This window comes from Epargyreus clarus, unplaced genomic scaffold (genome assembly GCF_041222505.1).
Source record: "Epargyreus clarus isolate Ecla_fem2 unplaced genomic scaffold, WU_Ecla_fem_2.2 ptg000011l, whole genome shotgun sequence".
Classification (NCBI taxonomy): domain Eukaryota; kingdom Metazoa; phylum Arthropoda; class Insecta; order Lepidoptera; family Hesperiidae; genus Epargyreus; species Epargyreus clarus.
Genome location: NW_027332219.1, coordinates 61,950 through 89,089, shown reverse-complemented (window position 1 = coordinate 89,089; position 27,140 = coordinate 61,950). Strand labels below are relative to the sequence as shown.

Here is a 27,140-nt window from a genome sequence, read left to right as displayed (position 1 = left end):
TTTAGTAGCAAACTAGTTGGAACCTGATTACGTGGGATACTCGTCCTTATTTGGAATGTATAGGGGATACTTTAGTTTGTGAAATCAATTGAATCCGATAGCACTGAGTGCAGGAAGAGGTAATGAGTAGAAGTGAAAAGTTGTGACAGTGTAGCCTCGGGGCGGTACTTGGGATTACTTTAATGTGGACCCATAAATCAGGGTCTGTATTGGTTGCTGGTAGTTTGTACGGAATGCGAGACATTTTTCTCGTAAAGTGCTCTAAATTTGTGCCGCTTAGAAATCCTTCGAACCAATTTACTGCTCGCGATGGAAATTTGTTATATTGAAAAGGATTTATGCTGCTTTTTGCCGAAGTAACCTTTCAACGATGAGGTTGGAAGTGGTAGGATTATGATTTCGGTATTCAAATTACAGAAATATAGAATAAAACTAGCTGACTCGGCAAACGTTGTGTTCAGTGGCGAAGTAAAAAAAGAATAAGGTCTAGGCTTTACAGCTAGGCTTTTACAGCTAGTCTAGGCTTTTTTGCCGCCCCTGCTTCTACATTTGTCATGTCTTACTAGAGGTGAGGCGTATATACTGGAACAGGTTCAGGGACTAGGTAGTTTCTGGACTAGGTGGTTTATCGGACTAGGTAGTTTGCGCTCCTGTTTTTTTTTTTGCTCGCCACGTCGGCTCAGAACATGTTTTCCGTTGTTTTTTTGCTCGTCGCGCCGGCTTATGATACGGTTCCCGGTTTTTTTTTTGCTCGTCACGCCAATTCATGAAACGTTTAAGGCATGAACGAACCAGACTTCGGTCCCCAAATTTGCCGCCCCAAAAATCTGCCGCCCTAGGCTGAAGCCTACTCAGCCTGCTGGTAAATCCGCCACTGGTTGTGTTGCCATATAAATAAAAAATGTTAAGGGTGAACAACCCTAATCACTTAGGGGTATTAAAAATACATAGCATAATAATAGCCAATTCTCAGACCTACTGAATATGCATATAAAATTTGGTGAAAATCGGTAAGGCCGTTTCGGAGGAGTACGGTAACTCACACTGTGACACGAGAATTTTATATATAAGATTATAGTCTATATCACTCCCACAATTTAGATGAACAAACGACACCTCATATGTAATAATCCGTCAAGCTGTTTGGGCTGTACAGCGTGAAAGATACGCTTGATAAACTTCATTCTCCACAATTGCCGCTACTCCTGAGGACTAAGCTGGAATGCTTCCGAAAAATATACTTAACATTGATCTATACGGAAGTCACAGGGCTTGTGTAGAACCTTCATATCGCTATCTCTCAATGGATCATAATAACAGATTAATTAATTTTAGGTAAGTAATGAAAACCCTGTTGATTTTGAAAATAATTAAGCTTTTTATATCTTGAAAAGTATTACGTATGGTTTGAAGGCCGCTATTATCTAGAATTCTCCAAAATGATCAGAGAGATATCAAAAAAAATCGAAGCAAAAAGAAGCAAAAAGTCTTTAAATTAGCTTTTGACACTATTAGCTCTTGTTACAAATTAACTGTTACGTGACGTAATAAATTGTATAATGAATTAATTAATTTAATGAATATCTTATGTAAAACAGGATCCTCATCAAATATAACTGTGTTTAGAAAACTTTAGTATACTCACAATAATGTTCGTGACATTCTCTAATTATACTCTCACCAAAACATTCTGCCGTTATATTAGGTAATTATATTATTCATTCACAAAGGACAAGGACATTATTCTAGAAAAGAATAACATGTTATTAATTTTAATACTAAAACACTTCAAACCAGAACACAGCAGCGCTTAACTCTTTACTGTTGTGCTGTTGTGTTCCGCTTTAAGGGTGTGGTAAGGGAGACATGTTTATCCTAGGCGTTCCAACTTAGGTCTCTGGTAGCAATGTATATGTGACCAACCTCAGGAAGAAATCTAATCTTATGTGGAGTTCATTTTTTTATAATATAAGAGTAGCAGACGAGCATGCAGTCCACTTGATGATAAGTGGCTACTGCCGCCCATGGACATTTGCAATCAATCCCAGGTAAGATTGGATTCCTACCTGAGGTCGGCAACAAATGCGCCGCTACCCCTAAGGACTAAGCTGAAACGCTTAAGAAAAGTATGTCTACCTTACCACACCCTTTAAACGTGAACACAGCAGGGTTTAGCACACTAGCCTCTTACCATCAGACGGATTACATTATCATTTTCAACTTCAATATTAAAACATCATATCTTACAATATAAAAGGTATCAAAGTCAATAACAATTATTCATAAAACGGTTCTAATTTGATAGCACGTTGCCAAAGGAATCGAATGATACTTCAAAAGTAAATATTCTCAATAAATACGTGAAAGGCTCGAAGTTATGTGAAAGAAATCAAGGTATTGCCCGCGACTTTGTTTATCGAGAATCTAAATAAAATATTATGACTATTTTAGTAATAACTATTTTTCGCCTCTCAAGATTCAGAGTTCAACTCCGGGCACGTTTTAAATATTTATGAAGTTAAAATAGGCTTACTACAATTAATCATCGCTTATCCTGGTTAACTGCAAAAATATCGAATCCGCCATTTTGTTGCGGCCGGCATCTTAAATTTAACTAGTCGAGCTCTTTCATTTGACACTCATATTGCGGGAGTTGAAAAAATCTCCGTGATTTTGTTTGCAGAGCCTACCATGGATTTACAATGATACTGAATAAATTTATTGTCATCAGAAATAAAGGTGTGCACCAAATTTCAGATCAATTGCTCAAGAGGAAGTGGGTAAAGTTGCAATTATTATATTTCACCCACCAAAGTCAGGGTAAGTAAAACCTAAACGGTTTAAATTATAATAATTATAGTTAAAAAACTAAAAACCACGCTAAATTCGCACAAGGAAAATCGTTAATCCTGATTCCTGACGATCCAAATTAGGGGAATGGGATAAAATTATTAAAATCGTGTATTGTCATCGGTTCTTGATAATTATTCAAAATTGTAATTTAATCGAACCGTTCAAAGTGGGTAAAAATCGAGTTCAAAGATTCCATAACATGCATACATATATACATACAGGTCAAGCTAATAAAAGCGTGGTAAAATATATACGATGTTTACCCATGAAATGCTAACTTTTTTAAGACTTTCTACACATAGGATTACCGGTCGTGGATGTCAAGGACCTAGAACAGAAATCTAACTTCATCATTCAAATTCAGTCTGACCGGGGATTGAACCTAGAACCTTCTGTGCATCAGACTAATAAAACATATCCCGAGTACAGAACTTTTTACAAGCATCAATTTATATGAATATTGATTGATGTACAGACAACCAAGCATTTTTATTATATCGTTACTTTTAACAACGCTTCAATTTGGCATTTACAAAGGTTTCACTTCAAAGAAAAAATATTATGTAGGCATACACGTTCGAACATATAAAATGTTGAAACAAATTGATCACTTTTTATTTTTTACTGATAAAATAAAATTGTTTTACTGATATAATATAATTGTTAAACTGTGTCTATTAAAATATATTATATAGAATAATGGTTTGTAATTGCCGCATCCACACGCCAAACCTCAAAGTATAGTCACAAATACAAACGTGTGGATAGAGATTGAGTTTGTTTGTGTACCAGATTGTACCAAACAACGTTTGATTCCCTATTTTTTGAACACTCGTAAAAATGTGCTATTTTCTGTCAACATTTCATACCTAGACGCACGGGGTGCCTCCAGACCAAATTCTTCTAGCAGAATGTATAATTGTGTATACTACACAAAACGTATCAGCGTGTTTTCCCCTATCATAACTTAGTTACCGTTCTATATACTTGAATTCGATTTGCAGTGGAAACTTACATCTAATTCTAATTACCTGTAAAAAAGGGTATTTTAATTTTAACGCTTTCTAATCTAAAGCCTTTGGATCTGAATATAGGAAATTTAGGGCGTTTGAAAGTCCGCCACCACCTAAGAAAAAATCTGTATTCCTCTAAACTTATGGTCATTCTCGACAGTTTGTTCCAATCCATGTTCTAAAACACCTATATGGATAGCTTCTTGAGATGTTCGTGGTACATTAACGTGAATAACTTCAAAAGAAAGCAAAACAAAGTATTTCAGGGCGACATAGATCTACTCTATATATATCCCTGTAACCTCTTTTTCTTTCCTAGAATTTACTTCACAAAAACTCTTCTAAGCATACCCTTGGCCACTAGCCAATACGTCTTTCTATTCGATTTAACACTATAATCCCTAGGATTTTAGCGAACATCCTTTTACAGTATAAAATAGTCCTGTTAAATGTTGAGTTTTAAAATGGTACAAGTGTGGTAGAATAGAACGTAATGCCGTATCAATCGAATAGGATATTATATTTCTACCTCATAACAGCAGTGTTAAGCGCTGCTGTGTTCTCGTGTGAAGGGTGTGGTAAGGGAGACATACTTTCTTAAGGCCTTCCAGCTTAGTCCTCAGAGGTAGCGGCGCATCTGTGGCCGACCTCAAGTAGGGATATCTAATCCTAACTGGGGTTGATTACAGATGTCCAGCAGCGGCAGTAGCCACTTACCATCAGATGGACCGCATGGTCGTCTGCTACTCCAATATTATAAAGAAACTTATGACGAATTGGTAATAACTCGTGGGTAACTTTTCCTCACATGTTAAAGCTAAAATATATGGGATGACTATCTTTGATATGATGTGATTAGAAGTAAACCTCTTGAGTAAACCTTTTAATACTACGACCTTCCAAAACAGACCAACCTTTCATAAAAATAGACGAAGAAATACGTAGGAGTCGCCTTGTTCAAAATTATATGTCATTGATGTCTCACAAATTACAAATACATTTACTTAATATTTGATTCCCAATGTTACCTTCAAATCATTCAATATTTAATGATCGTTTAGACGAAAATATTATTGTTCTTAAAGTATCTTTAATAGGATGTTCAAGTGTTTGTACCCAATTTAATGATAAGGAATATTTTATTTTTGATGTACGTAAAATTTGTTAATAAACCTATGAGCGCTACCTAAAAGAAAGTACTATTAAACTATCATTAAAATTTGTAACATTAATAAGTGATTTTATAAGAGCCGTTTTGTAATTGTATATGGCTACTACCGCCCATGGACAACATAACGACCGCTGATAAGATTAGATTGCCTACTTGAAATTGGCAACAGATGCCTTGCCACCCCTGAGGACTAAGTTGCAAAGCCGATAAGTATGTGTTCCTTATCACACCCTTCTAACCAGAATACATTAGCGCTTTATACTCCTGTTATTAAGCAGGAATACACTTAGGTTCTTCATGATATTTTCCTTTACCATAACTTGAACTTCAACTTAACTTCTTTATGAAAGAACTGAACAACATTGAAGGTGGTAGAGCCTTTTGTGGGTCGACTCTGGCGGCGCCACCGCCACACCTATTTCTGTTATAACAGCAGTGTTAAGCGCTGCTGTGTTCCGGTTTGAAGGGTGTAGTACGAGAGACTTACTTTACCGAAGCGTTCCAGCTTAGTCCTCAGAAGTAGTGGCGCATTTGTGTGACTTCAGGTAGAAATATTAAATCCTATCTGGGTCTGATTACAAATGTCGATGGGCGGCAGTAGCCACTTACCATTAGGTGGAGTGCATGCTACTCCTATATTATAAACAGCAGCACTCAAGCACAACAATTTGTTAGCAATACACAATATAATTTTGTTTAATTAACTTTCAGCGAAAAGCAATTGTTTCGAAAGTATTGTTGTTATTACGGGCGATACGTCATCCTGCGGCTAAATTTATTGTTAATTGTAAATCAGAGTAATTAACGGCGCACTCGGTGTTGGTCCCACCGCCGCATCACACCATGTGCAAAGTCAAAATTTATATGAAAACTGGCTGGGAGTTTGGTGTTTATTAGAAAAAAATTAAAAGTTTATTTGGATAATCAAAACACAAGTAAAATAACAGAAAGAAAAATAACAATAAACAAAAAAAACATATCATCATCATTATCATCATCAACCCATTCTTGTCCCACTGCTGGGCACGGGTCTCCTCTCAAAATGAGAAGGATTAGGCCATAGTCCACCGCGCTGGCCAAGTGCGTATTGGTAGACTTCACATACCTTTGAGAATTTTTATTTATAAATCTCTCAAGTATGCTGGTTAGCTCACGATGTTTACTTCACCGTTTAAGCAAGTGATAAACCTTTTAATACGCACATAATTTTTGAAAAATCTGAGCAAAAAAGGCATATAACAAAAAGGAAATCAAAAATATTGCGAAGGTTTTGAATAGATTCTTATAAAAACAGCAAACGAGTATGTCCACCTGATTAAAGTGACTACTGCCGCCCATGTACATCTGTAATCAACCCCAGATAATATTAGATTCCTACCTGAGGTCGAACACAGATACACCGCTACCCCTGAGGACTACCACACCCTTCAAACCAGAATACAGCATCGTTTAACACTACTTTTATTAGGCAGAAATAGGTGTAGCGGTGATGCCGCCGGAGTCGGACCACTGAGAGTTCTAAAATATATATTTCGAAGAGAACACTTATAAAATTTTATATCGCTTTAATCGCTTACTCGGTGATGATCGAACAAGCGGTTTAATATTGACGAGAGGTGGAGCCGAACCTCAGCCCATGAATACATTACAGGAGCCTAAAAATATTACGCCTTCATCCCCCAAAGATTAGGGTAGGAGTATAAGAAATGAATTAAATAAAGTTGAATTACAAGCTGAAAGCTCCGCCCGCAATGATTTTCGTTTGCTAAATATTTTGGAAGCAAAAGTGACCGTTACCACAAGAAGAAGAATATTTAACGTTAAAACAAAAGCCTAACCCACTGTCGAATCAACGGTTAAGCAATTAATTAATTACACCATTTTAGTTACGATTAATATGAGGTCAATACTTATATGTACTTAATGTTAACCAGTTTATTCTCGGTCGGTTAAAGTTATTGTTTTTGTCAACTATCGTATCTGTAACGTCTCCAACAATTTTTAAGTCGGCGTTGATACAAATGACGTTAATGACAAATAACTTTGTGCAACACAGATTTGTTACATTCTACCATTTTTTTTGTTATAATATAGGAGTAGCAGACGAGTATGCAGTCCACCTGATGGTAAGTAACTACAGCCGCCCATGGACATCTGTAATCAACCCCAGATATGTTAGATATTCCTACCTGAGCTCGGCCACAGATGCGCCGCTACCCCTGAGGAATAAGTTGAAACGCCTCGGAAAAGTATCTCTCCCTTACACACTGCTGTTATTAGGCGAAAATAGGTGTGACGGTGGTGCCGCCGGAGTCGAACCACAAAGGGTTCTACCACCTTCAATTAGTTACTTAATTTAATTCGTTAATTGTCAAAGTTATCGTTATAATTAACTTCACCTTTTTTCAGAAAAGGTACCGTATCCTTCAATACCACTTCCAAAGCGCGTCGCCCACTCTACACCGTCGCTTCATCATTATCAAAATAAAAACTCTCGACGAAAAACCTCCCGAATGATAATATTGTTAATATTGATGAGAGGCGAGGGAGCTGCGTTAACCTCAAGCCGTGAATACATTAGCCGTTAAAAATAACGTCGTCACTTAACGACGTCGCCAAACAAGATGGGGAAGGCATTGACGAGGAGACACAAACACTTGAATAACGTTATGTGACAGAATAACAACACTCATTCCCATTTTAAAAAGATTGAAGTAGCAAATGAGGATGCAGTCCTGATGGTAAGTGGCTACTACCGCCCATGAACATCTGTAATCAACCCCAAGAACCTAAGATCGGCTACAGATGTAACGCTACCCCTGAGGACTTAGCTGAAATGCCTCGGAAAAGTATGTCTCCCTTACCACACCCTTCAAATCAGAACACAGTAGCGCTTAACACTACAGTTATAAGGCAAAAATAGATGTGGCGGTGGTGCCTGGTGTCTAACAACAAAAGGTTCTACCACATTGGAACCAGTAACAAACGAGTACGTAATCTTTGTGATAGTGAGTGATGACTGTCTTCAATGGACATCTTTAATCAACTCTATGGAACATGGATTCTACCTCAACCCGATCATAGATGCGTTGTTACTCCTAAGTATTAAGATACCTCACCTTATGTGTAAACCGTCAGAGCTGGCTCCCAGAGCATGATCACCTGCTCCCGTCACTAAAAACGGAATAAATATAGAAGAAAGGTTTTTCTTGTAAGATAATTCATCTACTACGACCGATCTACTACGACGATACGACGACGATCGACAAGCACAGTTAAACAACGAATAAGAGAAAATTTCTCATCCTAATAGAAATAAACCCTTGTCAAGCAGTGAGAAGGCCGATATATGGAAATACTTATACAACAATCTACTAGATAACAATTGTTGCTAATCTTTTCACTAGCAGCATCAGAACGACAGTGCTTATTATTACGTTTAAGTAAGAAATTTAAATGAAAAAATAAATCGTTCCTAAACCTCGAAATGAAATTTGTTTTCAAGAATTTAAAATGAAATATTCATCAAGAATTCAAATTATCGAGTTATAATATCAATAATGTTTGGGTTCTAATTTAAATTTAATATTTAAACTTTAAATTTTTACGAATAACAACAGTTCATTAATATTTACAAAATAAGCAATAAGTGAAACAAAGCAATTTTGCAAGGCCTAATTCTCAAAAAGTTCCCTCCTAGATTTGAAGTAGGGAGAAATTAATTCTTGTGGATGACACCCGCTAAGCTGGTGTGACGGGGGACCGTGGAAACTTTTTTAATTGGACACACGCCTTCAGCCGCCGGACAGAATCGTAATATCGCTCTAAATGGAATTTGGATGACAGATCACAATTTGAATATAAGGATCACGGTAACGGTAGGAATTTTATAAAACACGATGTTAAAACAACGTTATAGGAATTCAAAACTCTGAATTCAAAAACTGTTATCATTTGCTTTGGCAGCGAGGGAAAACGTGAAAAACGTGATAACATTTTCTCTATTTATCAAATTTTATTAATAGTTTAGCGAATTGATAACCGGAGAAAATTTACAGATATATTTTGCTGCGTTCTGATTTAAAAGATATATCAACTTACTGCATTACTTAGATCTGTGATTGTCTTCGATAGAAACTAAGGTCAATACTTTTCCGAGGCATTCCAGCTTTCAGGGATAGCAGCGCATCTGTAGGCGACCTCAGGTAGGAATCTAATCCTATTTGGGGTTGATTATAGATATCCTTGGACGGCAGTAGCTATCAGGTCGACTGCATGCTCGTAAACTCCTATATTAAAAAGGTAAACTAAAGAAGTGATAATTCAATATCAATTGTATGCACAATCATCAGTTATATGCTGTTATTTTGAAAATTGAAATATTCAAAAGCCACGAAACGATAAACAAAACTAAAAAATAATTAAAACTGAATAAAGAAGTGCACTTGTTTAATGAAAGCAAAACAAAAGAGGGAAATGAAAGTATGGAGGAAGAAGACAATACAATTCGCTACTTGTTTAACGTAATTTCCATTTTATTGAAAGTCAAATTTCTGTTTGCATCGCTTGTTGTTTTTACAAAATTGTAATTTCAATGTAGCTTTTTCGTTATTAGAAGTAGCAAGGTTATGCAGTCTGCCTGAGGTTACTGACGAAGAATTTACTTGAAGTAGTAAGGAGAAAAGACCAATTAGGTAGTTATTATAAAAGCCAGAAACTTAACTGCTTAAAAAAAGTACTGTCTATATAAACCCAAAATTTAGATGAATCCAACGTTACGTCATATGTTCCATGCATCCATTAAGTCGTTGCAGGTCTTACCAAAGAATGAGACCCAAAAACTTGAAGGAATACTTGTGAAATCTACTCGCAATTAGGAGACATGATGAACTATGATTCCGAACTAGTAATAGCATTTGACACCTTAATACATTAGCCTATTGTGCAGTATACATTGCGGCATCACATCGGACGATAAGCTCGGGAACACGCTCTAATCCGTCGATGTAAGCCGACTGGACATAATCACTTGTAATCCAGGCTTTGCTTGTTATTAATAGAGGCACGACGATGTATAATTTTGTATGGGAAGGATTATGTTGTTGACCGTAGGAAGCGCTTTGTTAGTTTTAGGATTAAAATGGGACGATGTTTACATTACTCGCCAAAAATCGTGGATCTATTAACCCTATGGGTTAGTTTCGAACAACTATAATATCGTAATGTGCGTGGCTTTGAAAATTCATAGCTCTAGGTTTTAGCTTTAGGTTTAATTAGTTAAATTATTAGCTTAGGTTAAGTTTCAGACTCTCAATTGAGACCCAAAACTATAAGTTCTATTAAAATAAATAAATAGACACCCAACCAAACAGAAATGTTTTCATCGCTTTAATATATGAAATCTGTCTAGTCTTAACTCTTCTTAAGTAGTCGGGTACAAAATAGAATCCAAGAATTTCTCTTTTTCATCGTCCGACTTATTGAGAGTCGTAGCCCCGCGGTTTCACCTACGTTTAAAAGTTTTAATATTCTGGAGATTAGGTGGAACGCTAATGCATTTTCAGTGTAATAAAAAACTGATAGTTCTTCATTACAAACAGATACATAAATTTTATCTGTTTGTATTAAATCGTCATCATCTGTGAGTTTTTTGTCTTTATCTTTATCTAAATCTTTTATAGAATTACGTTGAATTATCAACAAACCACTGTCTCAGATAAGATATTTCATTAACAGGTCGCACAAGAAACTCCATAACACGTTTTCTTTTATTATATTCCCTTTCTTTGATTTTATTACCAAAGATAGACCTTTCATTAGGCAACAAATGGGGTGTGAAGGGAACAAAGACCACATTTTTTACCAGATAATTATCTTAGATAGGGAGTTCTTCCATCCCAAGGCCCTTTTTTGCGGACAAAAAATCATTATATTCTTAGGTAATGATTAATTAGGACGGCACGTGCTATCTTTCCTCTGCCTTACAACTTGGGACAAAAGAAATATATTTAGAACAAATGGGCCCCTAGCACAGGGTCCAAGGATGGAAGTTTTATAATTTATTGGAAATCTTAAAAATAGTAGGTGCACGAGCACGTATATCAAACATTCAGAGTTAGTTTTCACTAGATGTTTGGCATATACTTTCATCTATTTCTAGCCTATACTGGGCATTGGTGGTGGTAAAAGTTAGGACAATGATCTCAGATATTTAAAGAAATTATGAAAAGATTTTAGATAACTTTCCTCGTAATGTTTTTCATCTTTTAGATGATCACCGAGCTCAGCGGGAGATCCCCCTTTACCTAAATACATTCGATCTAGCACTCCTATATAATCATTTGACTTTAAAACTTCAGCCTACAAAATACATCTTGTCTCCATCGTAAAGCAACATTAAAGTAATTTTATTTTATACTAACAAAAACATTTATACAGAAATGCTCTTATAATGACTCCATTAAAGAAAACAAAGGGTATAATGCCACTCTACATTTTCTTTTGTTCTACAATACGAGTAACAGAGTATCAGAGCGAAAATAAACCGTACTGTGATAATAATAAAAAGCGCAATAACTTTTACATTGTAGTTTAGAATATATCAAGCGAAATTAAACCTTATTGTGGAAACAATCACAGAAATAATTTACAATAAAGTAATTGCAGAACTGCCCTATGCCTTAAAGATTAGAATTTCATAACTAACAAAATATTTGATGTAAGTAGATGTTATATGAAAACAAAACTCCTTTGTGATAGCAGTATACCTACTAAATATAATTTCGCCATTTCCAATACGCACTTGGCCAGCGCGGTGGACTATGGCCTAATCATTCTTATTCGGAGAGGAGACCCGTGCCCGGCAGTGGGTCAGTAATGGGTTGATGATGATGCTGATTATAATTTCGCAAAAAAAGGTATAATTATTAAGAAAACCTATTTTAAAGCAAAACTTTCATGGACAAATATACATGCTTTTCCTACCCGCGGAGATAAACAAAATTCCTGCTTCAAACTTGAAAAGTCCCAAAATTCAAAGACTCACTGTGACTGTATTTTTTCCTGAAGTTGACAGCAAAATCAAGTTAGTCGTTTGTAGACAAATGGAGAGACAAAAACCTCTTGTTTTATATCTTATTATACAAAGAGATCAGTAAAACGCAGACCGACACGTTAATTTAATTTGTTTGCATAATACTATTTGAAGGTGGTAGAACCCTTTGTGGTTCGACTCCGGCGGTACCACCGCCATACCTATTTCTACCTAATAACAGCCGTGTTAGGCGCTGCTGTGTTCCGGTTTGAAGGGTGTGGTAAGTGAGACAGACTTACCCGTGTTCCAACTAAGTCCTCAGGGGTAGCAACGCATCTGTCGTCAATATCAGGTTGGAATCTAATCTCATCTACAGTTGATTACAGATGTCGATGGGAGGCAGTAGCCACTTACCATCAATTTAACTACATTTTCGTTTGCTACTTCGATAGTATAAATAGATTGACAGCTCGAAAAGCGTCCAAATTGTAGAATAAAACTGATGGTGAAATTCGAAAACTTTTCTCATTATTTACATTCTTTTTACATGTTCTTATCCTTACTAATATTATAAATCCGAAAGTAACTCTGTCTGTCTGTCTGTCTGGTTGTCTCTTCTTCACGCCTAAACCACTGAACCGATTTTAATGAAATTTTGTACAAAGATAGTCTGAGACCCGAGAAAAGACATAGGATAGTTTTTATCCCGGAAATCCCACGGGAACTAGGGGTGGCGATCTAAGATCGATTAATCGGAGAATCTATCTTTTGGACCCAAAACATCGATTATTTTAATCGATATTAGTAAGGATTGAATCGTAAACTATGCATTTGATCAAGTGATGATCTTTAGCAAAGTCGAAGGTACTAATTTTCAGTTTTATGTATGTTAGTATTTATTAACGCAGGTAAAGCCGCGGGCAAAAACTAGTGATTAAATAGTTCAATTCTTATTAATCCGTGTAAATGTTCTACTACGGTTCTAATTCATTAAATAAATAATAAAATAATAGAATGAGGTGTTCTATATTATGTCGACACACATGCGTTGCCACCTAAGGACTAAGTAGGCACGCCCCGTATAAGATTTTCTCTCTTATAACACCCTTCGAACTAGACCTCAGTAGCGCTTAAAATTATTATAAGGCAGTATAGTCACGGTGGGTTCGAAGACCTATGACCTTAGTAGGTATTTATTATTTGTACGTAAATAGAGACATTTAAGTTTATTCCCCTCTATAGTCATACAAATCCAACGAATCGTTTATACTGTTTGAATACTTTCTACGCTACATTTAACGAAACAATTAAGTCGTACCAGTCACTCGAAAATGCTAAGCAATTTGTTTCTGTTCTTTCGGCTCATGGAAAATGTAATAAATTGGTTGTATTAAGTACTTTTCCTATTGACACCTTTGGTCCTTACGATACTTGGTATTCGACACTTAGGCCCATTATTATACCAAAAATTCAAAACATGAATTTTCAAAAGGGCCACATAAACCAATTTTTGAAATTAATTTCATGTTCAGGGTACATGAAGACAAACATACTTATTTAAGGTGTAATAACTTAGTCCACAGACTTTAAGTACCTTGATTTTTTTTCTTAAATTCAAGTATCATACTTGTTGTTTTGTAAAATTCAAATTAAAATTCCAAATTGAGACGGGTGGTAGTGACCATATACCATCAAATACCGTGAAAACGTTTACTTTAGCAAGTGAAAATCTGCTTTAAAACTTTTAAAATGTCATTTTTAAAACATACATTATTTTTTTTCTCTCTACTAAAATTTAAATAAAATACAAATTATGAGTTTTTAGTTACTTAGTTATTACGTTACTTAGTAAGTTAGTAGTTAAGTAAACTAGACAGTTTAAAGTTTAGTTTGAATAAAATATAGTTTTGTATAAATCACACAAAGCATTTTTTATAGTTAAAACAAACACAAGTTATATCATTGGCCTGATTACAATCAGCGCAGCGTAATATATCAAATACAGCCTCCATTGGCTCGTATATTTGATTGTGTCTATTATCATCGCAAATCTGCGGATCAATAGCAAAATGTACATGTATTATTTTATAAGGTACTTGTTTCACTGCTATAGCGATGCTATATACGAGTATCTTTTCAGGAATTTATCGTTTACTAGTTTTCGTCTGCAAGCAGATTTTACATTCGGGTCGTGTTTTTAGCTTTCGAAGAAGACACGAGTATTATAAAGGTAACTACAGAAATACTTAAAGCAAAAAAAATCAAAATACTTTACTACTTAAATTTGTATTATATTTCACTCTCACAATTCAAACGAATTCAACATACCTCATATGTTAAAATCCGTGGCCAACCTCAGGTAGGTATATCTAATCCTATCCGGGGTTGATTACAGATGTCAATGGGCGGCAGTAGCCACTTACCATTAGGTGAACTGCATGTTCGACTGCTACTCCTATATTATAAGAAATAAATCGAGTATAAATAATTCGAGTCTGTACTTCTACACCTTACTTTAAAATTATCGTCACAACAGTTCACTCCAGTAAAGGAAATAATTGTGAAGAATCTACGGACATATTTGAGGGTTAAAAATTTGTAGAATTCACACAAATTTGAACATTACTTTTTATAAGCTTACCTTTATTTACAGATTTATTGTGAAAAATTAATTTAGAATAATTATTTATTAAAAAAAAATCACAGCAATTACGAAGATTTTACCGGCTTCATACGGCTGTTCACATAAGCCTAAACACATATTGTAGAGTTAGTTACAATTGCCAGAAAAATAATTTATTTAATCCCAAAATGTGCTTCAATTATTTTACCCAATATTCATCGCATATCTTTCTTCATCAGACGAGAACTAAACAACAATCAAATAATATTACGATTCTGGACGGATTCCAAATCAAATGAATGTCTCCTTGAACGTGTCATCATCGTGCTCCCCGTCACATTTGCTATATATCAGCTAATACAAAATGAAATACTGAAACTATTGTATGAATACTTTTTTATCACAATATCTACAGCTATCAATAAGTAATAATAACCTATATATAAGGAATTTGACGGATAAAATTGTGTGGTCTGAAGTAGCTCAAACTTCACATTTTCTTAACAATATAGGATTAGTAGACGAGCATGTAGTCTACCCGGATAGTAGCTAGCTACTGCCGCCCATGAACGTCTGTAATCAATATATGATGTTGCCCACAGACGCGCCGCTATCCCTGAGGACTAAGCTGGAATGCCTCGGATAAGTTTGTCTCCCTTACCACACCCAGATTCTTTACAGAATTACTCGTATTTTTGAATGTCAATAACCTAACTTAACGTGTTGTGTGTATAGAGAAGCGAACAAAGAAACTTGTTCTTTATGGATCAGTAAACTTAACACGCCTTTAAACTTTTACGTAAAATTTTTCACGTAACATTTTCATGAACAAATAATATATTCCTCATACGAGTGCATATGTACAACATATTACAATTAACCTCATAAATATTACAAACTAATTATCACTTGCATTAACGGTGAAGGAAAGTCTCGTAAGAAAACCTGCATACCTGAGAGATCTTAAAAAAATCTCAAGGGTATATGAAGTCTTCCAATACGCACTTGGCTAACACGGTAGACTGTGACCTAATCCTAATTCTGAGAGGAGACCCGTGCCTAGCAGTGGGACAGTAATGAGTTGATGATAATGACGACATATTTACTTCAAGTTCCATACTCCATACATACAATATATAGTCAATACATAACAAGCGACACACAGAGGCAATGATTTACAGCCGCCGTCCAATACGTCTCGCTCTCGAGTGATGCAATTAATTGCTTTCCTTACACTTAATAGCATTAACGATAAAGTGTGGTTACATTACTAGATGAATGTTTACTGTGTCTGTTTTTTTATAGTATTAGAGTAGTAGACGAGCATGTAGTCCACCTGATGGTAAGAGGCTACTGCCGCCCATGGACACCTGTAATCAACCCCAGATGAGATAACAGTCTTATCCGAGTCGATCCCAGAAGCGCCGTTACCTCTGAGGACTAAGCTGGAATGCCTCGGAAAAGTTTGTCTCCCTTACCACAGCCTTCAAACCAGAACACAGCTACGCTAACCACTGTTGTTATTACGCAGATATAGGTGTTGCGGTGGTGCCGCCGGAGTCAATCTACAGAGAGTTCTGACACTTTCAACCTTTAATCTACATATTAAATTCAATTGGATGTTTTCTAATACGATATCTGTGCTTTCAGGTAGAACTAATCATAACCGGGGTTGATTACAAATTTCCATCGGCACAAGCCGTAGCCTCTTAAAATCAGGTGGATTGCATGCTCGTTTGCTAAACAAAAACAACAATGAAAAGGAACTAATCTTCGTAAATAAACATAATAAATTGTGGGTTTTGTTCTAGATATAAGGGTGAAAATTGATCAAATAATAAGTAAAAAATTAGTTGTTTTTTTGTGAATTTCAATAATGTCACAACAAAACAAAACAAACGAATGTAGATTCTAGTGGATAGTGTGCATAAAATCTTTAAAACATGTGGTTAATTTACTCGTTCTGTTACTGTAAACAAAATGTTAAGTGTAACTGAAGCTTCGCTCTCCTCCACACCCTAATTTGCCCTTTCCGCAAATCTATATAAAACACCCTTACTCGATAGTGCCTACGAAACCCATACCCTTGCAACGAATCCCTCCAAATTCAATTTTATTATCTTCTATCCAGAATATATGCAATCACATACCGTCTAACTTCGGTCGTATTGCTTATAGTATAAAGTTTAGAACCACGAAGCTCGGTTTTAGGGACACGGAAAAAGTATCGATAATTTGTGGTATCGAGTACTTCTCCTTTCGATATCGATACTTTTAGTCAATAACTACTTCTTGGTAGGTACCGTATCAAATAAATTTAAAAAAAGACACATTTATTATATTAGTATGGATTTAAGTACCTACTTAATCTTTTTTTAAGACATTTTGTTTTGGGATTTTACTGTATTTTATTATTATAATTATTGTATTACAATTTATATTTAAACTTTTAACTTTAACGGTAAAATTAACTTTTACATTATTTAGTACTACTGAAGATAAGCTGACGTCACTGACTACGAAAACTATCGATGCTTTTATTTCGATATTTTTACGAGTACTATACTCATGAGTACAGTATCGATACTTTCTATTACCGCATCCCTATACGGTTTAGCTAATCCCGTGATCAACACAATCCCCCACTATTGTCATAGAGTACTTCACGCGCCGACGAGCCACTGCCGTCTAAAATGCAATCTATTTCACCACTCAGTGTAATTAGATTAGGGATTTAAAGCTTATTGGATTGTTTGGAAGATCTCTGCAATGGATTGTTTTATGTTTTGTTTTTATATGTGTTTATACGTAAATAGGTTGAATATACTCAGTATAATCCACTCGCGAAATGTTCGTATAAATGCAGACCATTATACCATTAATTATTAACAAGAGAGAGTTGCAGTGTTTGTCTGTTATTTCAAAATGTCTGTGTTTTGCATACCAAGATATAAAAACCCAATTATGTATAATCTGTCTCCTAGTTACAACTTATTTTAGGAGTGACTTATTAATGTTATACAAGTATTAAACGAGTGTACAGTTCACCTGATAACAAATGGTAACTGCTGGCCATGAAGTAGTGAAGTGAAGAACTATCAACCCCAGATAGGGTAAGACCTGAGTTCGGCCACAGATGCGTTGCTACAGCTAAGGTCTAAGTTAGAGTCCTTACAGAGGGACAGGTGCTAATTCCATAAAAATCTTATATTTTACAATATTAAAGTCTCCAACGAGCATACAGTCCACCTGATGGTAAGTGGCTACTACAACACATGCCGGGGCCCTGGGCACACAAGAATTCGGGGCCCCTTGGAATAAATGGAAAGAAAAATTTGAACGTAAATCTTAGTGTGTTGTGTAAGCGAATATTTTTTCAGGGCCCTTGTCATGTCGGGGGCCCTGGGCAGGAGCCCGCTGTGCCCCTAAGGGCAAAGTACATCATCGCTTAACACTGCTGTTGTTAGAAAGAAATAGGTATGACTCGAACCATAAAGGATTCTACCACCTTCATATATATAATCAGGGAGAATGAGGGTGGAACCGCACGCGAACGGTTGTACAGAATAAGTGGTTTAATCCACTTAAAACCATTACTGAAATAACCATTTTGACCATTACATACAATTACATTTCGTCGACGAATATAATATTATTTCGTTGTGCTTGTATTGTAAAGGATTAAAATTGATGACAACAGACTTATATACTTATTGTAGTGCTACCGACGACTAATACATTATTTATTATTTATACACATTCGAAGATAAAATCCTTTGTGATCTCTACTTTCAAATTTGTAGTTCAAAGTTCAAGCGTTCTTTTTTTCTGGTTTGAAAGTTCAGGACGGACATATCTACCTTATCAGGAGGTGATTACAGACGTCCACAGGCGGCAATGTACTTAACATATACTGCGAAAATTTAATTTTTGTTTCAGATAGTGTTTTGTGCTACCTTCCTATATTAACAGGACAAATCCTCTAAAATTTATGATACAAAATTAATTAATCAAGTACATTACGTTTAGTATTCAGATACAAATAAAAAATCAAAAATATTTTTTTTTTTATTAAAAATAAGCACAGCGCAGAAGCGCAGAGCACTTTTTGAATATCATTCATTACATCTACCACCACTTCACTAAGTGTTTCGTTATGGAGAAGAAGCGGCGGAAGAAACTCCATAACACACATCTTTTAAAAAAATAGTAAACCAATTCTATTTTAGTACAAATCAAATAACTCCTCTGTCTTATAATCTTTGCGGAACTGCTAATTCAGCGTGTCTGCGGCGAGTGTCCGCACAGCCGACACCCGACACCCGACACCGCGCCAGTGTCCGCAGACACCGGACACTGCGCCCGAAACGGATTATAGCACGAACGTATTGCATCATGCATGCATTGGATTATTATATAAAGTAACAGTATTTTTTTATTTCAAAATTAGTGGTAGTATACAAATTTAAATTTCAAAATTAGTAAGTTATATTTATTAACATTGGTCTGGTTGCTATTACATTATTTACATTTTATTAGTCCACACTAATGATGACCAAATAGAACTTAATTGAAATAATAATAATATACGCTTATATTACTTATACAAATACTCTTTATAATGCTATCAACACCTATGTGAGGCTATCCCAATACTGTATCGTGGGTTCCATTTATACCGACAAGGATGAATTACGAACACCCAGACTGAGAACAAAAATCTAAATTAAAATTTGGACATCTGCATGTAGCTCCAGACAGTCCTGATTTCAAACTGTAGCTACTGTTCAAAGTATTTTAGTTTTGTTATTAAAATTTAAGTATTATTATTATTATTCAACTTTCTGGTCAAACGCAATACTTATCGAGCTACAGATGCTCTTAACATAGAGGTGACGCGGACTCGTGAGATTAAAAAAAAATAAACCACTCTTCTTAAAAATTGCAAATATGACGTCACCACAGAGCGTCATAAAGATAACAAACTGTTAAATATGAAAGAACCCAAACTTAAAATTCTGCAAAAAGACATAAAATTTGCTTATCATAAAATAGAGTTGGCTGTGTTTTGAAGACAAACGTAAACAGGAATAGTGTGTGCTACTGCACGGGGCTCCCACTTAACGTGTATGATATTTTCAGGGAAATTTTCAGGAAAATCTTCGCCCATTTCCACACATTGTAGTTTCATACAGCAGACTGAAGCGTCTGTTTCGTATCTCGACGAGAAATAGAGACGTTTAATCCTATTTTTGCTGTTTTATTAAAGTTGTTTAATGAAACTTGTTTTATGGAAGTTGTAAAAGCTACGTCTTGTATCAAGAAAATAAATATATACAATTAAACTGTTTGAAAGTGCAATTTTCTAAGCTGGAATTATTGTTTAGGTACACGGTTGAAACCCTTTTTATGTGTCTCGACATCTGGGACTTTAGAACATCTGATATTTTCAACAATTAGCATACTTCAGCTAATTTACGTAAAACCATAATGAATTACTAATGGGAATCTTCCCGATTGATCACTTTATCATCATCATCAACCTATTACTGTCCCACTGCTGGGCACGGGTCTCCTCTCTGAATGAGAAGGATAGGCTAGTGGTTTAGAAACAGCCTCTTTATCGAACGGTCCCAGAATAAAATTCCAGGCACTCAGCTCTGATTTTTCAAATTTATGAGCATACTAGTTTTTGCCCGCGGCTTCGCCCGCGTTTAAAAGAAAATAATATAACATACTAACATACATAAAACTGAAAATTCGTACCTTCAACTTTGCTAAAGATCATCACTTGATCAAATGCCTAGTTTACGATTCAAACCTTACTAATATCGATTAAAATAATCGATGTTTTGGGTCCAAAAGATCGATTTTCCGATTAATCGATCTTAGATCGCCATACCTAGTTCCCGTGGGATTTCCGGGATAAAAACTATCCTATGTCCTTTCTCGGGTCTCAGACTATCTTTGTACAAAATTTCATTAAAATCGGTTTGGGCGTGAAGAAGAGACAACCAGACAGACAGACAGACAGACAGACAGAGTTACCTTCGGATGTATAATATTAGTAAGGATTACAATTGCAAGTGATAATTACTTGCTTAAACGGTGAAGGAAAACATCGTGAGGAAACCTGCATAACTGAGGCATCTAAAGAAGTATTCAAAGAAATGTAAAGGCACAAACAATCCTAAAAAAATTGCTGCTTAAAAATATAACCTAGACCTCATATGTTACAATCAAACCGATTGGGCTGCAGATAATACCAAATAATGAGACACACATATACGCTCTAAAAACATTACTCTCCACAGTTGGGTAAAACTGGGACTTTGGCAAAGGGAGATCTCCCGCCAGACTAGTGATCATGCCCGGGGAGCGGCCCTGCTCCAACAGTCTCGGTCGGAGCTTGTATATATGCAAGATGATTAGAAAACTTCGATAGCGTGATTCAGCAGCGCCATCTTTTGACGAGTAGCGGGAAGTCGCTACATCATTTATACCACCAATAACGATCTGTCCAGTTTTAGGCTCATTATTCCTGAAAGACTATTTTATATACTAACAGATTCAATAACAACTCCATTCTTTATTTTCTCTAACAATTTCTCTAAGCAATATAATATTCTTCTTTCTTTTTATATAGTGTAAGCTCATTATTCTTGAAATACTATTTTATATAATAAAAGATCCAATTACAACACCATTGTTTATTTTCTCTGACAATTTATTTCATGACATCTTATTTTCTAAAAACATATACGCCTTCTTTATTTTATATAGTTTCCCACTTAATTGCTACTCACCATAAATTAAACAGACTCTTATTAACATAAAATAATTAAAAGAGTATTGTAATGAAAACATACCCTTCCAGGTTAAACCTACTAAGTTTTGATTTCGTGATTTATTTATTTATTTAAAAAATGGCAAACCAACTAAATACATAAACAGCATTAAAAAGAGACTATACAAAGCTAGTTAAGTGATTCCGTCATAAAGAACAAACTCCTATATTTACAAAATGCTATCAAATAAGAATTTTCGTCATTATCATCCCCTTAACGTTTTTCCTCCCACGCGTTTCTTATAAGCCAAAATTAATGCAAATCGACAAATAATAAGCCTTCTGCGCTATCATAGATCGCTTATAAGAAGCCGTTCGAAAAGCTTCCTTATAATTTTGTGATGGGAGCTAAATTGGCTTACCAATATAAAAGTATAATTCGTCAATGTTAATATTAGCTGCCGTTAAGAGAACAAGAGTTTTCTTAAGAAATTGAAGTATTACTTCAACTATTTCAGCATTCAGTCCGCTTAGGTGGCATTCTGAAAGTGTTAGAACCCTCTGTTGTTCAACTCCGGCGGCACCACGGATCAACCTATTTCTGTATTATGTCAGCAGTGTTAAGTGCTGATGTGTTCTGGTTTGAAGGATGTGGTAAAGAAAACATACTTTTCCAAAGCATTCCAGCTTAGTCCTCAGGGGTAGCGGCGTATCTGTGGCCGACCTCAGGTAGGAATACTCCTACTATCAGCTGAACTGAATGCTCGTCTGCTACTCCTATATTTAAAAAATACCTCTGTTACGTAGAAATAGTGATACTCGTTCTGATGCAATTGAACCACGAAGAGTTTAATCACGTTTATTCGTAACATTCCCTCACTAACACTTCAATATCGTGTGAAATAGGATAAGTAGTAATCTTCGGACGATGAATTGAGCGATGAACCTGCGGAAATCGGTCCGGAGTGAATGATTGAGCTGAATGAATGGAGCGGCGGTTCCACTGGATTACGTGATCCATTCAAATTCTATTCGATTCATTTGAATGAATGATGTAATTTGCTTTTGAAACCTTTTGGATCCTCTCCTCCTTTTAGTCTGATGGCAGTTAGGGTTTAAATTTTAGGACCCAAAAGATCCTTTCAATGTACTTCGTTATCTTGTATAATGCAAATAAATTAAATTGAAGTGTCTTTCTGTGAGTTCAAAATGTCTGTCTTCCGCTTAGTGGTATACGAAAATATATTTCATTTATTTATTAATCATGTATTAATAATAAAATTCATTTATTGACACACAAAAAATATTATAAAACATAAAACAAAAAATATGATAGTTGATAGATGGGAGCTCGCACATAAAATTCCCCGATAATGTACATGCCCTCGTCGTACGTATATGTGTGTAGGTGTGTGTGTGCGTGTGTATACGTGAGTGTGTGGAAGTGCTTATGCGCGTGTGCCAGTGTTTACCTCTGAGCGAAAAATTCTTTTAGGCCAAGAGACTTCCAGCAGCCGTGAATCAGTTTCTCCGCAGCAAGTTGTCTTTTGAACAACGCTGATTTGTACATAGATTTAAAATATCCATTACTCATTTGAACTTTCAGAGGAGGGGGTATTAAATCTTATCTGTCCATCTACATAGGATACTTCTAGCTAATAATTAAGTATTTCATTGGATTTAATTTGGTTTTGTAATTGATTTAATTTGTAATTATTTTAAATTTAATGATATATAATCGTATCAGAGAAATGTAACTAGTTGAGGTATTAGGTGAAGTACACTAACGCATTAGGCAACCCTGTAATGTTAGATGTAAGATATGAGTAAATAAAAAATAAATAAATAAATACCTTCTATTGTACACGGAACAGAAATAAACACAATGAAATAAACATTTGTAAAACAAAATGCGACCGTATCGCTTAACCGCGATTTCTTTCACACAAGGTTATTGTATAAAGTTACTTTTAGGATGAATAGAAGAATCGGTAGGTATGGTGCAACAAACAATATAAGTACTTTTTATAATATAGGAGTAGCAGATGAGCATGCAGTCCACCTGTTGGTAAGTGGCTACTGCCGCCCAAGGACACCTTTAATTAGCCCCAGATATGATTAGATATTCCTACCTGAGATCGACCACATTGCCGCTACCACTGCGGACTAAGCTGGAACGCCTCGAAAAAATATGTCTCATTTACCATCTACAAATCAGAACGCAGCAGCGCTTAACACTGCTGTTAATAGGCAGAAATTGGTGTAGCGGTGGTGCCGCCAGAGTCGAACCACAAAGGGTTCTACTTCCTTAAAGAATCTATTCTTTAAAAATCAAGAAAAGCTGTTTAAATATGTGTAAATATTAACCGCAATGGGTGTCGAATCAGAATAATAAACCACCTGTGCATATTAAATGGGCAGCCGTGTCCTGAGGTGCAATTATATAGAAGCAGATATAGGAACTGGCGAAGTTACAACCGACACGCTCCGTCTTCACAATCTTCAATTTGGATATCCTCCAAATGAACCAAGCTGCACGACGTACCGTCTCTGACGACTCTTTATACTTCACGACGCTTATTATTATTATTTTATTTAGCCTAACGATTTAGCAGATGTGCTACCCGATGGAGAGTAGTTATCGCCGTTTACGGACCTTTGGCAGTGATATTGCAGTGATAGCCTCTATAGAAACTCGGCCTCTCGTACGAGTGGTCCGAGGTTCAAGTCCCAGGCACCTCTGATTTTTCAAAGTTATGTGCGTATTAGAAATTAATTATCACTTGCTAAACGGTGAAGGAAAACATCGTGAGGAAACCTGAATACCTGAGTGATTTATAAAAAAGAAAATTTCAAAGGTATGTGAAGTCTTGGCCAGCGCGGTGGACTATGGCCTAATCCTTCTCATTCTGAGAGGAGACCCGCTCCCGGCAGTGGGACAGTAATGGGTTTAGGATGATGATGATAGACATTTGTAAAACTAGAGGAGTCGTCAATGCATCGTTGCCTTTGGATAAGAGCTCTTTTTACACCTATTTTGAAGAGCCCCATGTCTTTGGCAGAACGTGGCAATAACCCTCGCAAGAATTTATTTTAGATAAGTATAACAAAAACTTTATGTTTATTAATGTTTGTTTTCCTGTAGATATGTAATACGATAACCTTTCGACGCCACGACTACGATACGATGTGTAACCTCGCAGGGTTCTCTAGTAACGAATTAAAAAGTTTCTTTTTTTTCTGACTTGTTATCATAACAATCGTAGAAATAAATACTGTGAAAATTTAAACCGTGTACCGATTATGGTAAACCGAAAATTCCTGAAGAATAGCGTTTTCTTGCATGGCGACCCCGATTTATTTTCAATTTTTTTTAGTAATTGTTATTATAGATGCACACATACACACACATGCACACATTGACATATACATACACACACCCACACACATACTCTGTAAATTGTCTATCTTTTACGGTTTAAGAGGTTTAAGAGAAAGCCCTGTGACAAATGGATTGGGTACGGAACCTTAAAAATGCTGAAGAGTAATATACTGACCGCAAATCACTCTTTGATAAAGATGAGTAAAACACAATTAATTATCAGTAATTCCATTACATGTTTACTCATTACATGAAAGAAATAAGACAAAGTATAGGGAAACAATTGTACATGTCTAAAAATAATAGTTTAAGTACCGCATGGATTATTTTCGTTGATCAAATAGAAATTTTCATAAATGTTTTCCGCAAAAGAGTTCAGTCTATGACCGTACTGGTTAACCAGTTCTCTGTGCTCGTTGTAAAATCTCACTCTTATAGCGAAACAGGTGGGACGGTAAGACACTGTGAAGTCGTAGTTGACCACTATTATATGTTCTATTGTTCCCCTTGGGTTGCTGTTGATATAATTTCTCATGATCCTTTCCAAGTAACTCCACGGTCCTCCGCGATTCAAAGGTCTCGATTGTGGGACAATATTGTATGGGTTTTTAGTGCCACCCAACGCATGCCCAATTAAATGGCCATGATCATCTTGGGGTCGAGGATTTTGGCGGGCGTAATTGACCTCGTCGAATCTGCCTCGCTCCGAAGTAGCTAATGTGTTGATGCTGTATATGGCTCTTACCATCATGGGCAATATGGCTTGACGACCGCCGTCGACGGCGGGTAAGATGTGAACCGCATATTCTATTATCGGCTCCGTTGAAGGATCTGGATAAATGTTCGGATCGGGCCGTCGTAGTGTTTCAACAGGATACCATTGAGAAATAAGTGTAGCCATCTGTCCGACCGTATTTATGCCGTTAAATATCTGTTCTAACTTACGTGTATATAATACGTCGTCAACTTGGCGACGTGGGCGACCGTGTGGTTTTACCGGACAAGCAAATAATTGGTCTTTATCGTTAATATTGTAAGGGCGTTTACTTGCGTACTTGTGAAAACTTTGAACCATTATCGTGGTGTCCGGTGACGGGTAACAATTAACTAATTTATTCTTCGTGTCGTGACACTTAAACGTTAACATGGAATGGTCAGTCGCTGCGCAGGGAGTTACGCATCTTGTTCCAGCATCAGTCGGATTATCTGCTACGTATACCACTCCGGAAGAATGAGAGTCTTTCGCTGAGTTACGTGTGAGCCGACGAGGAATCTCTGTAGTGCACTCATTCCAGTTGGTATCAGTTACGCACCACTTCTTTGAACTCCCGCTGAAGTTACTACAGTCGCTCATACACAGTCGCGTCTGATTGTTGTTGTATACAGTGTAGTACCTTGCCACAAATTCATCGCTTAGTGTACAGTTGGTACCGACATCGCTGTTTTTCCGACCCACTTGGCAGACTTGATTCTTACGATTATTCTCGTAACATGTTCCCATACAATGTTCGCGTTTTCCACTCAATCCAACTGCGAAAGCGGCGAACAATCCCACGGAGTATTTATCTTTGTTGTATTCATCACACTGTACCAGCGAGAACAGCGCAGCCGAACACCCGAATAGCACAGTCAACGATAATTTACCACACCGATACATAGTGTGTGGCCACGAAATGACACTGAAAGTAATTCGCTGTTTTGTCCATATATAACAGTTGAAAACACGTGTCGTAACGTAATGGGTTTTTTGGGAGACCACGGGTCATGACCCGGTTATCATGTTATTAGATTGAATAATATAGAGCTATAAAGTAAAACTTGGCAATCAAGGTTTATACAAATGTTACAGCCAAAGAAATAAATTCAGATATTATACATAATATCTAGCCATTATGTATAAAATCTTAATTGATGGTGGTAGACCCCTTTGTGGTTGGACTCCGGCGGCACCACCGCCACACCTATTTCTACCTAATAACAGCAGTGTTGGGCGCTGCTGTGTTCCGGTATGAAGGGTGTGGTAAGGGAGACAGACTTTTCCGAGGCGTTCCAGCTTAGTCCTCAGGGGTAGTGGCGCATCTGTAGCCGACCTTAGGTAGGAATATCTAATCCTATCTGGGGTCCAGATGGTCCAGATGTTTTACGCCAGATCTCTGTACGCGATGTACGTAAATCAGCTATGGGGCGGATTCAATAAGGACATTCACAATAAAAATTACATACTTTAAGAATCTCCGATCGCTTATTTATATCACTTATTTAAGTACATACTAAGTTT

General features: G+C 36.2%; 2 protein-coding genes across 2 annotated transcripts in view; both read right to left on the bottom strand.

Annotated features, from left to right (window-relative positions):
- LOC140745774 (uncharacterized) overlaps window positions 1-27,140 on the bottom strand; it is a 124,215-nt gene that overhangs the window by 72,256 nt on the left and 24,819 nt on the right. The gene's annotated exons all lie outside the window — the stretch shown is intronic.
- LOC140745962 (uncharacterized) lies at window positions 25,147-26,519 on the bottom strand. Its single transcript, XM_073077950.1, has one exon. The coding sequence runs from the start codon at window positions 26,517-26,519 to the stop codon at window positions 25,170-25,172; it is 1,350 nt and encodes a 449-aa protein (XP_072934051.1). The 3' UTR covers window positions 25,147-25,169.

What these genes read in the sequence shown, in the direction of transcription:
- LOC140745962 (XM_073077950.1), bottom strand. Translation starts at nt 26,519, where the DNA reads ATGTATCGGTGTGGTAAATTATCGTTGACTGTGCTATTCGGGTGTTCG.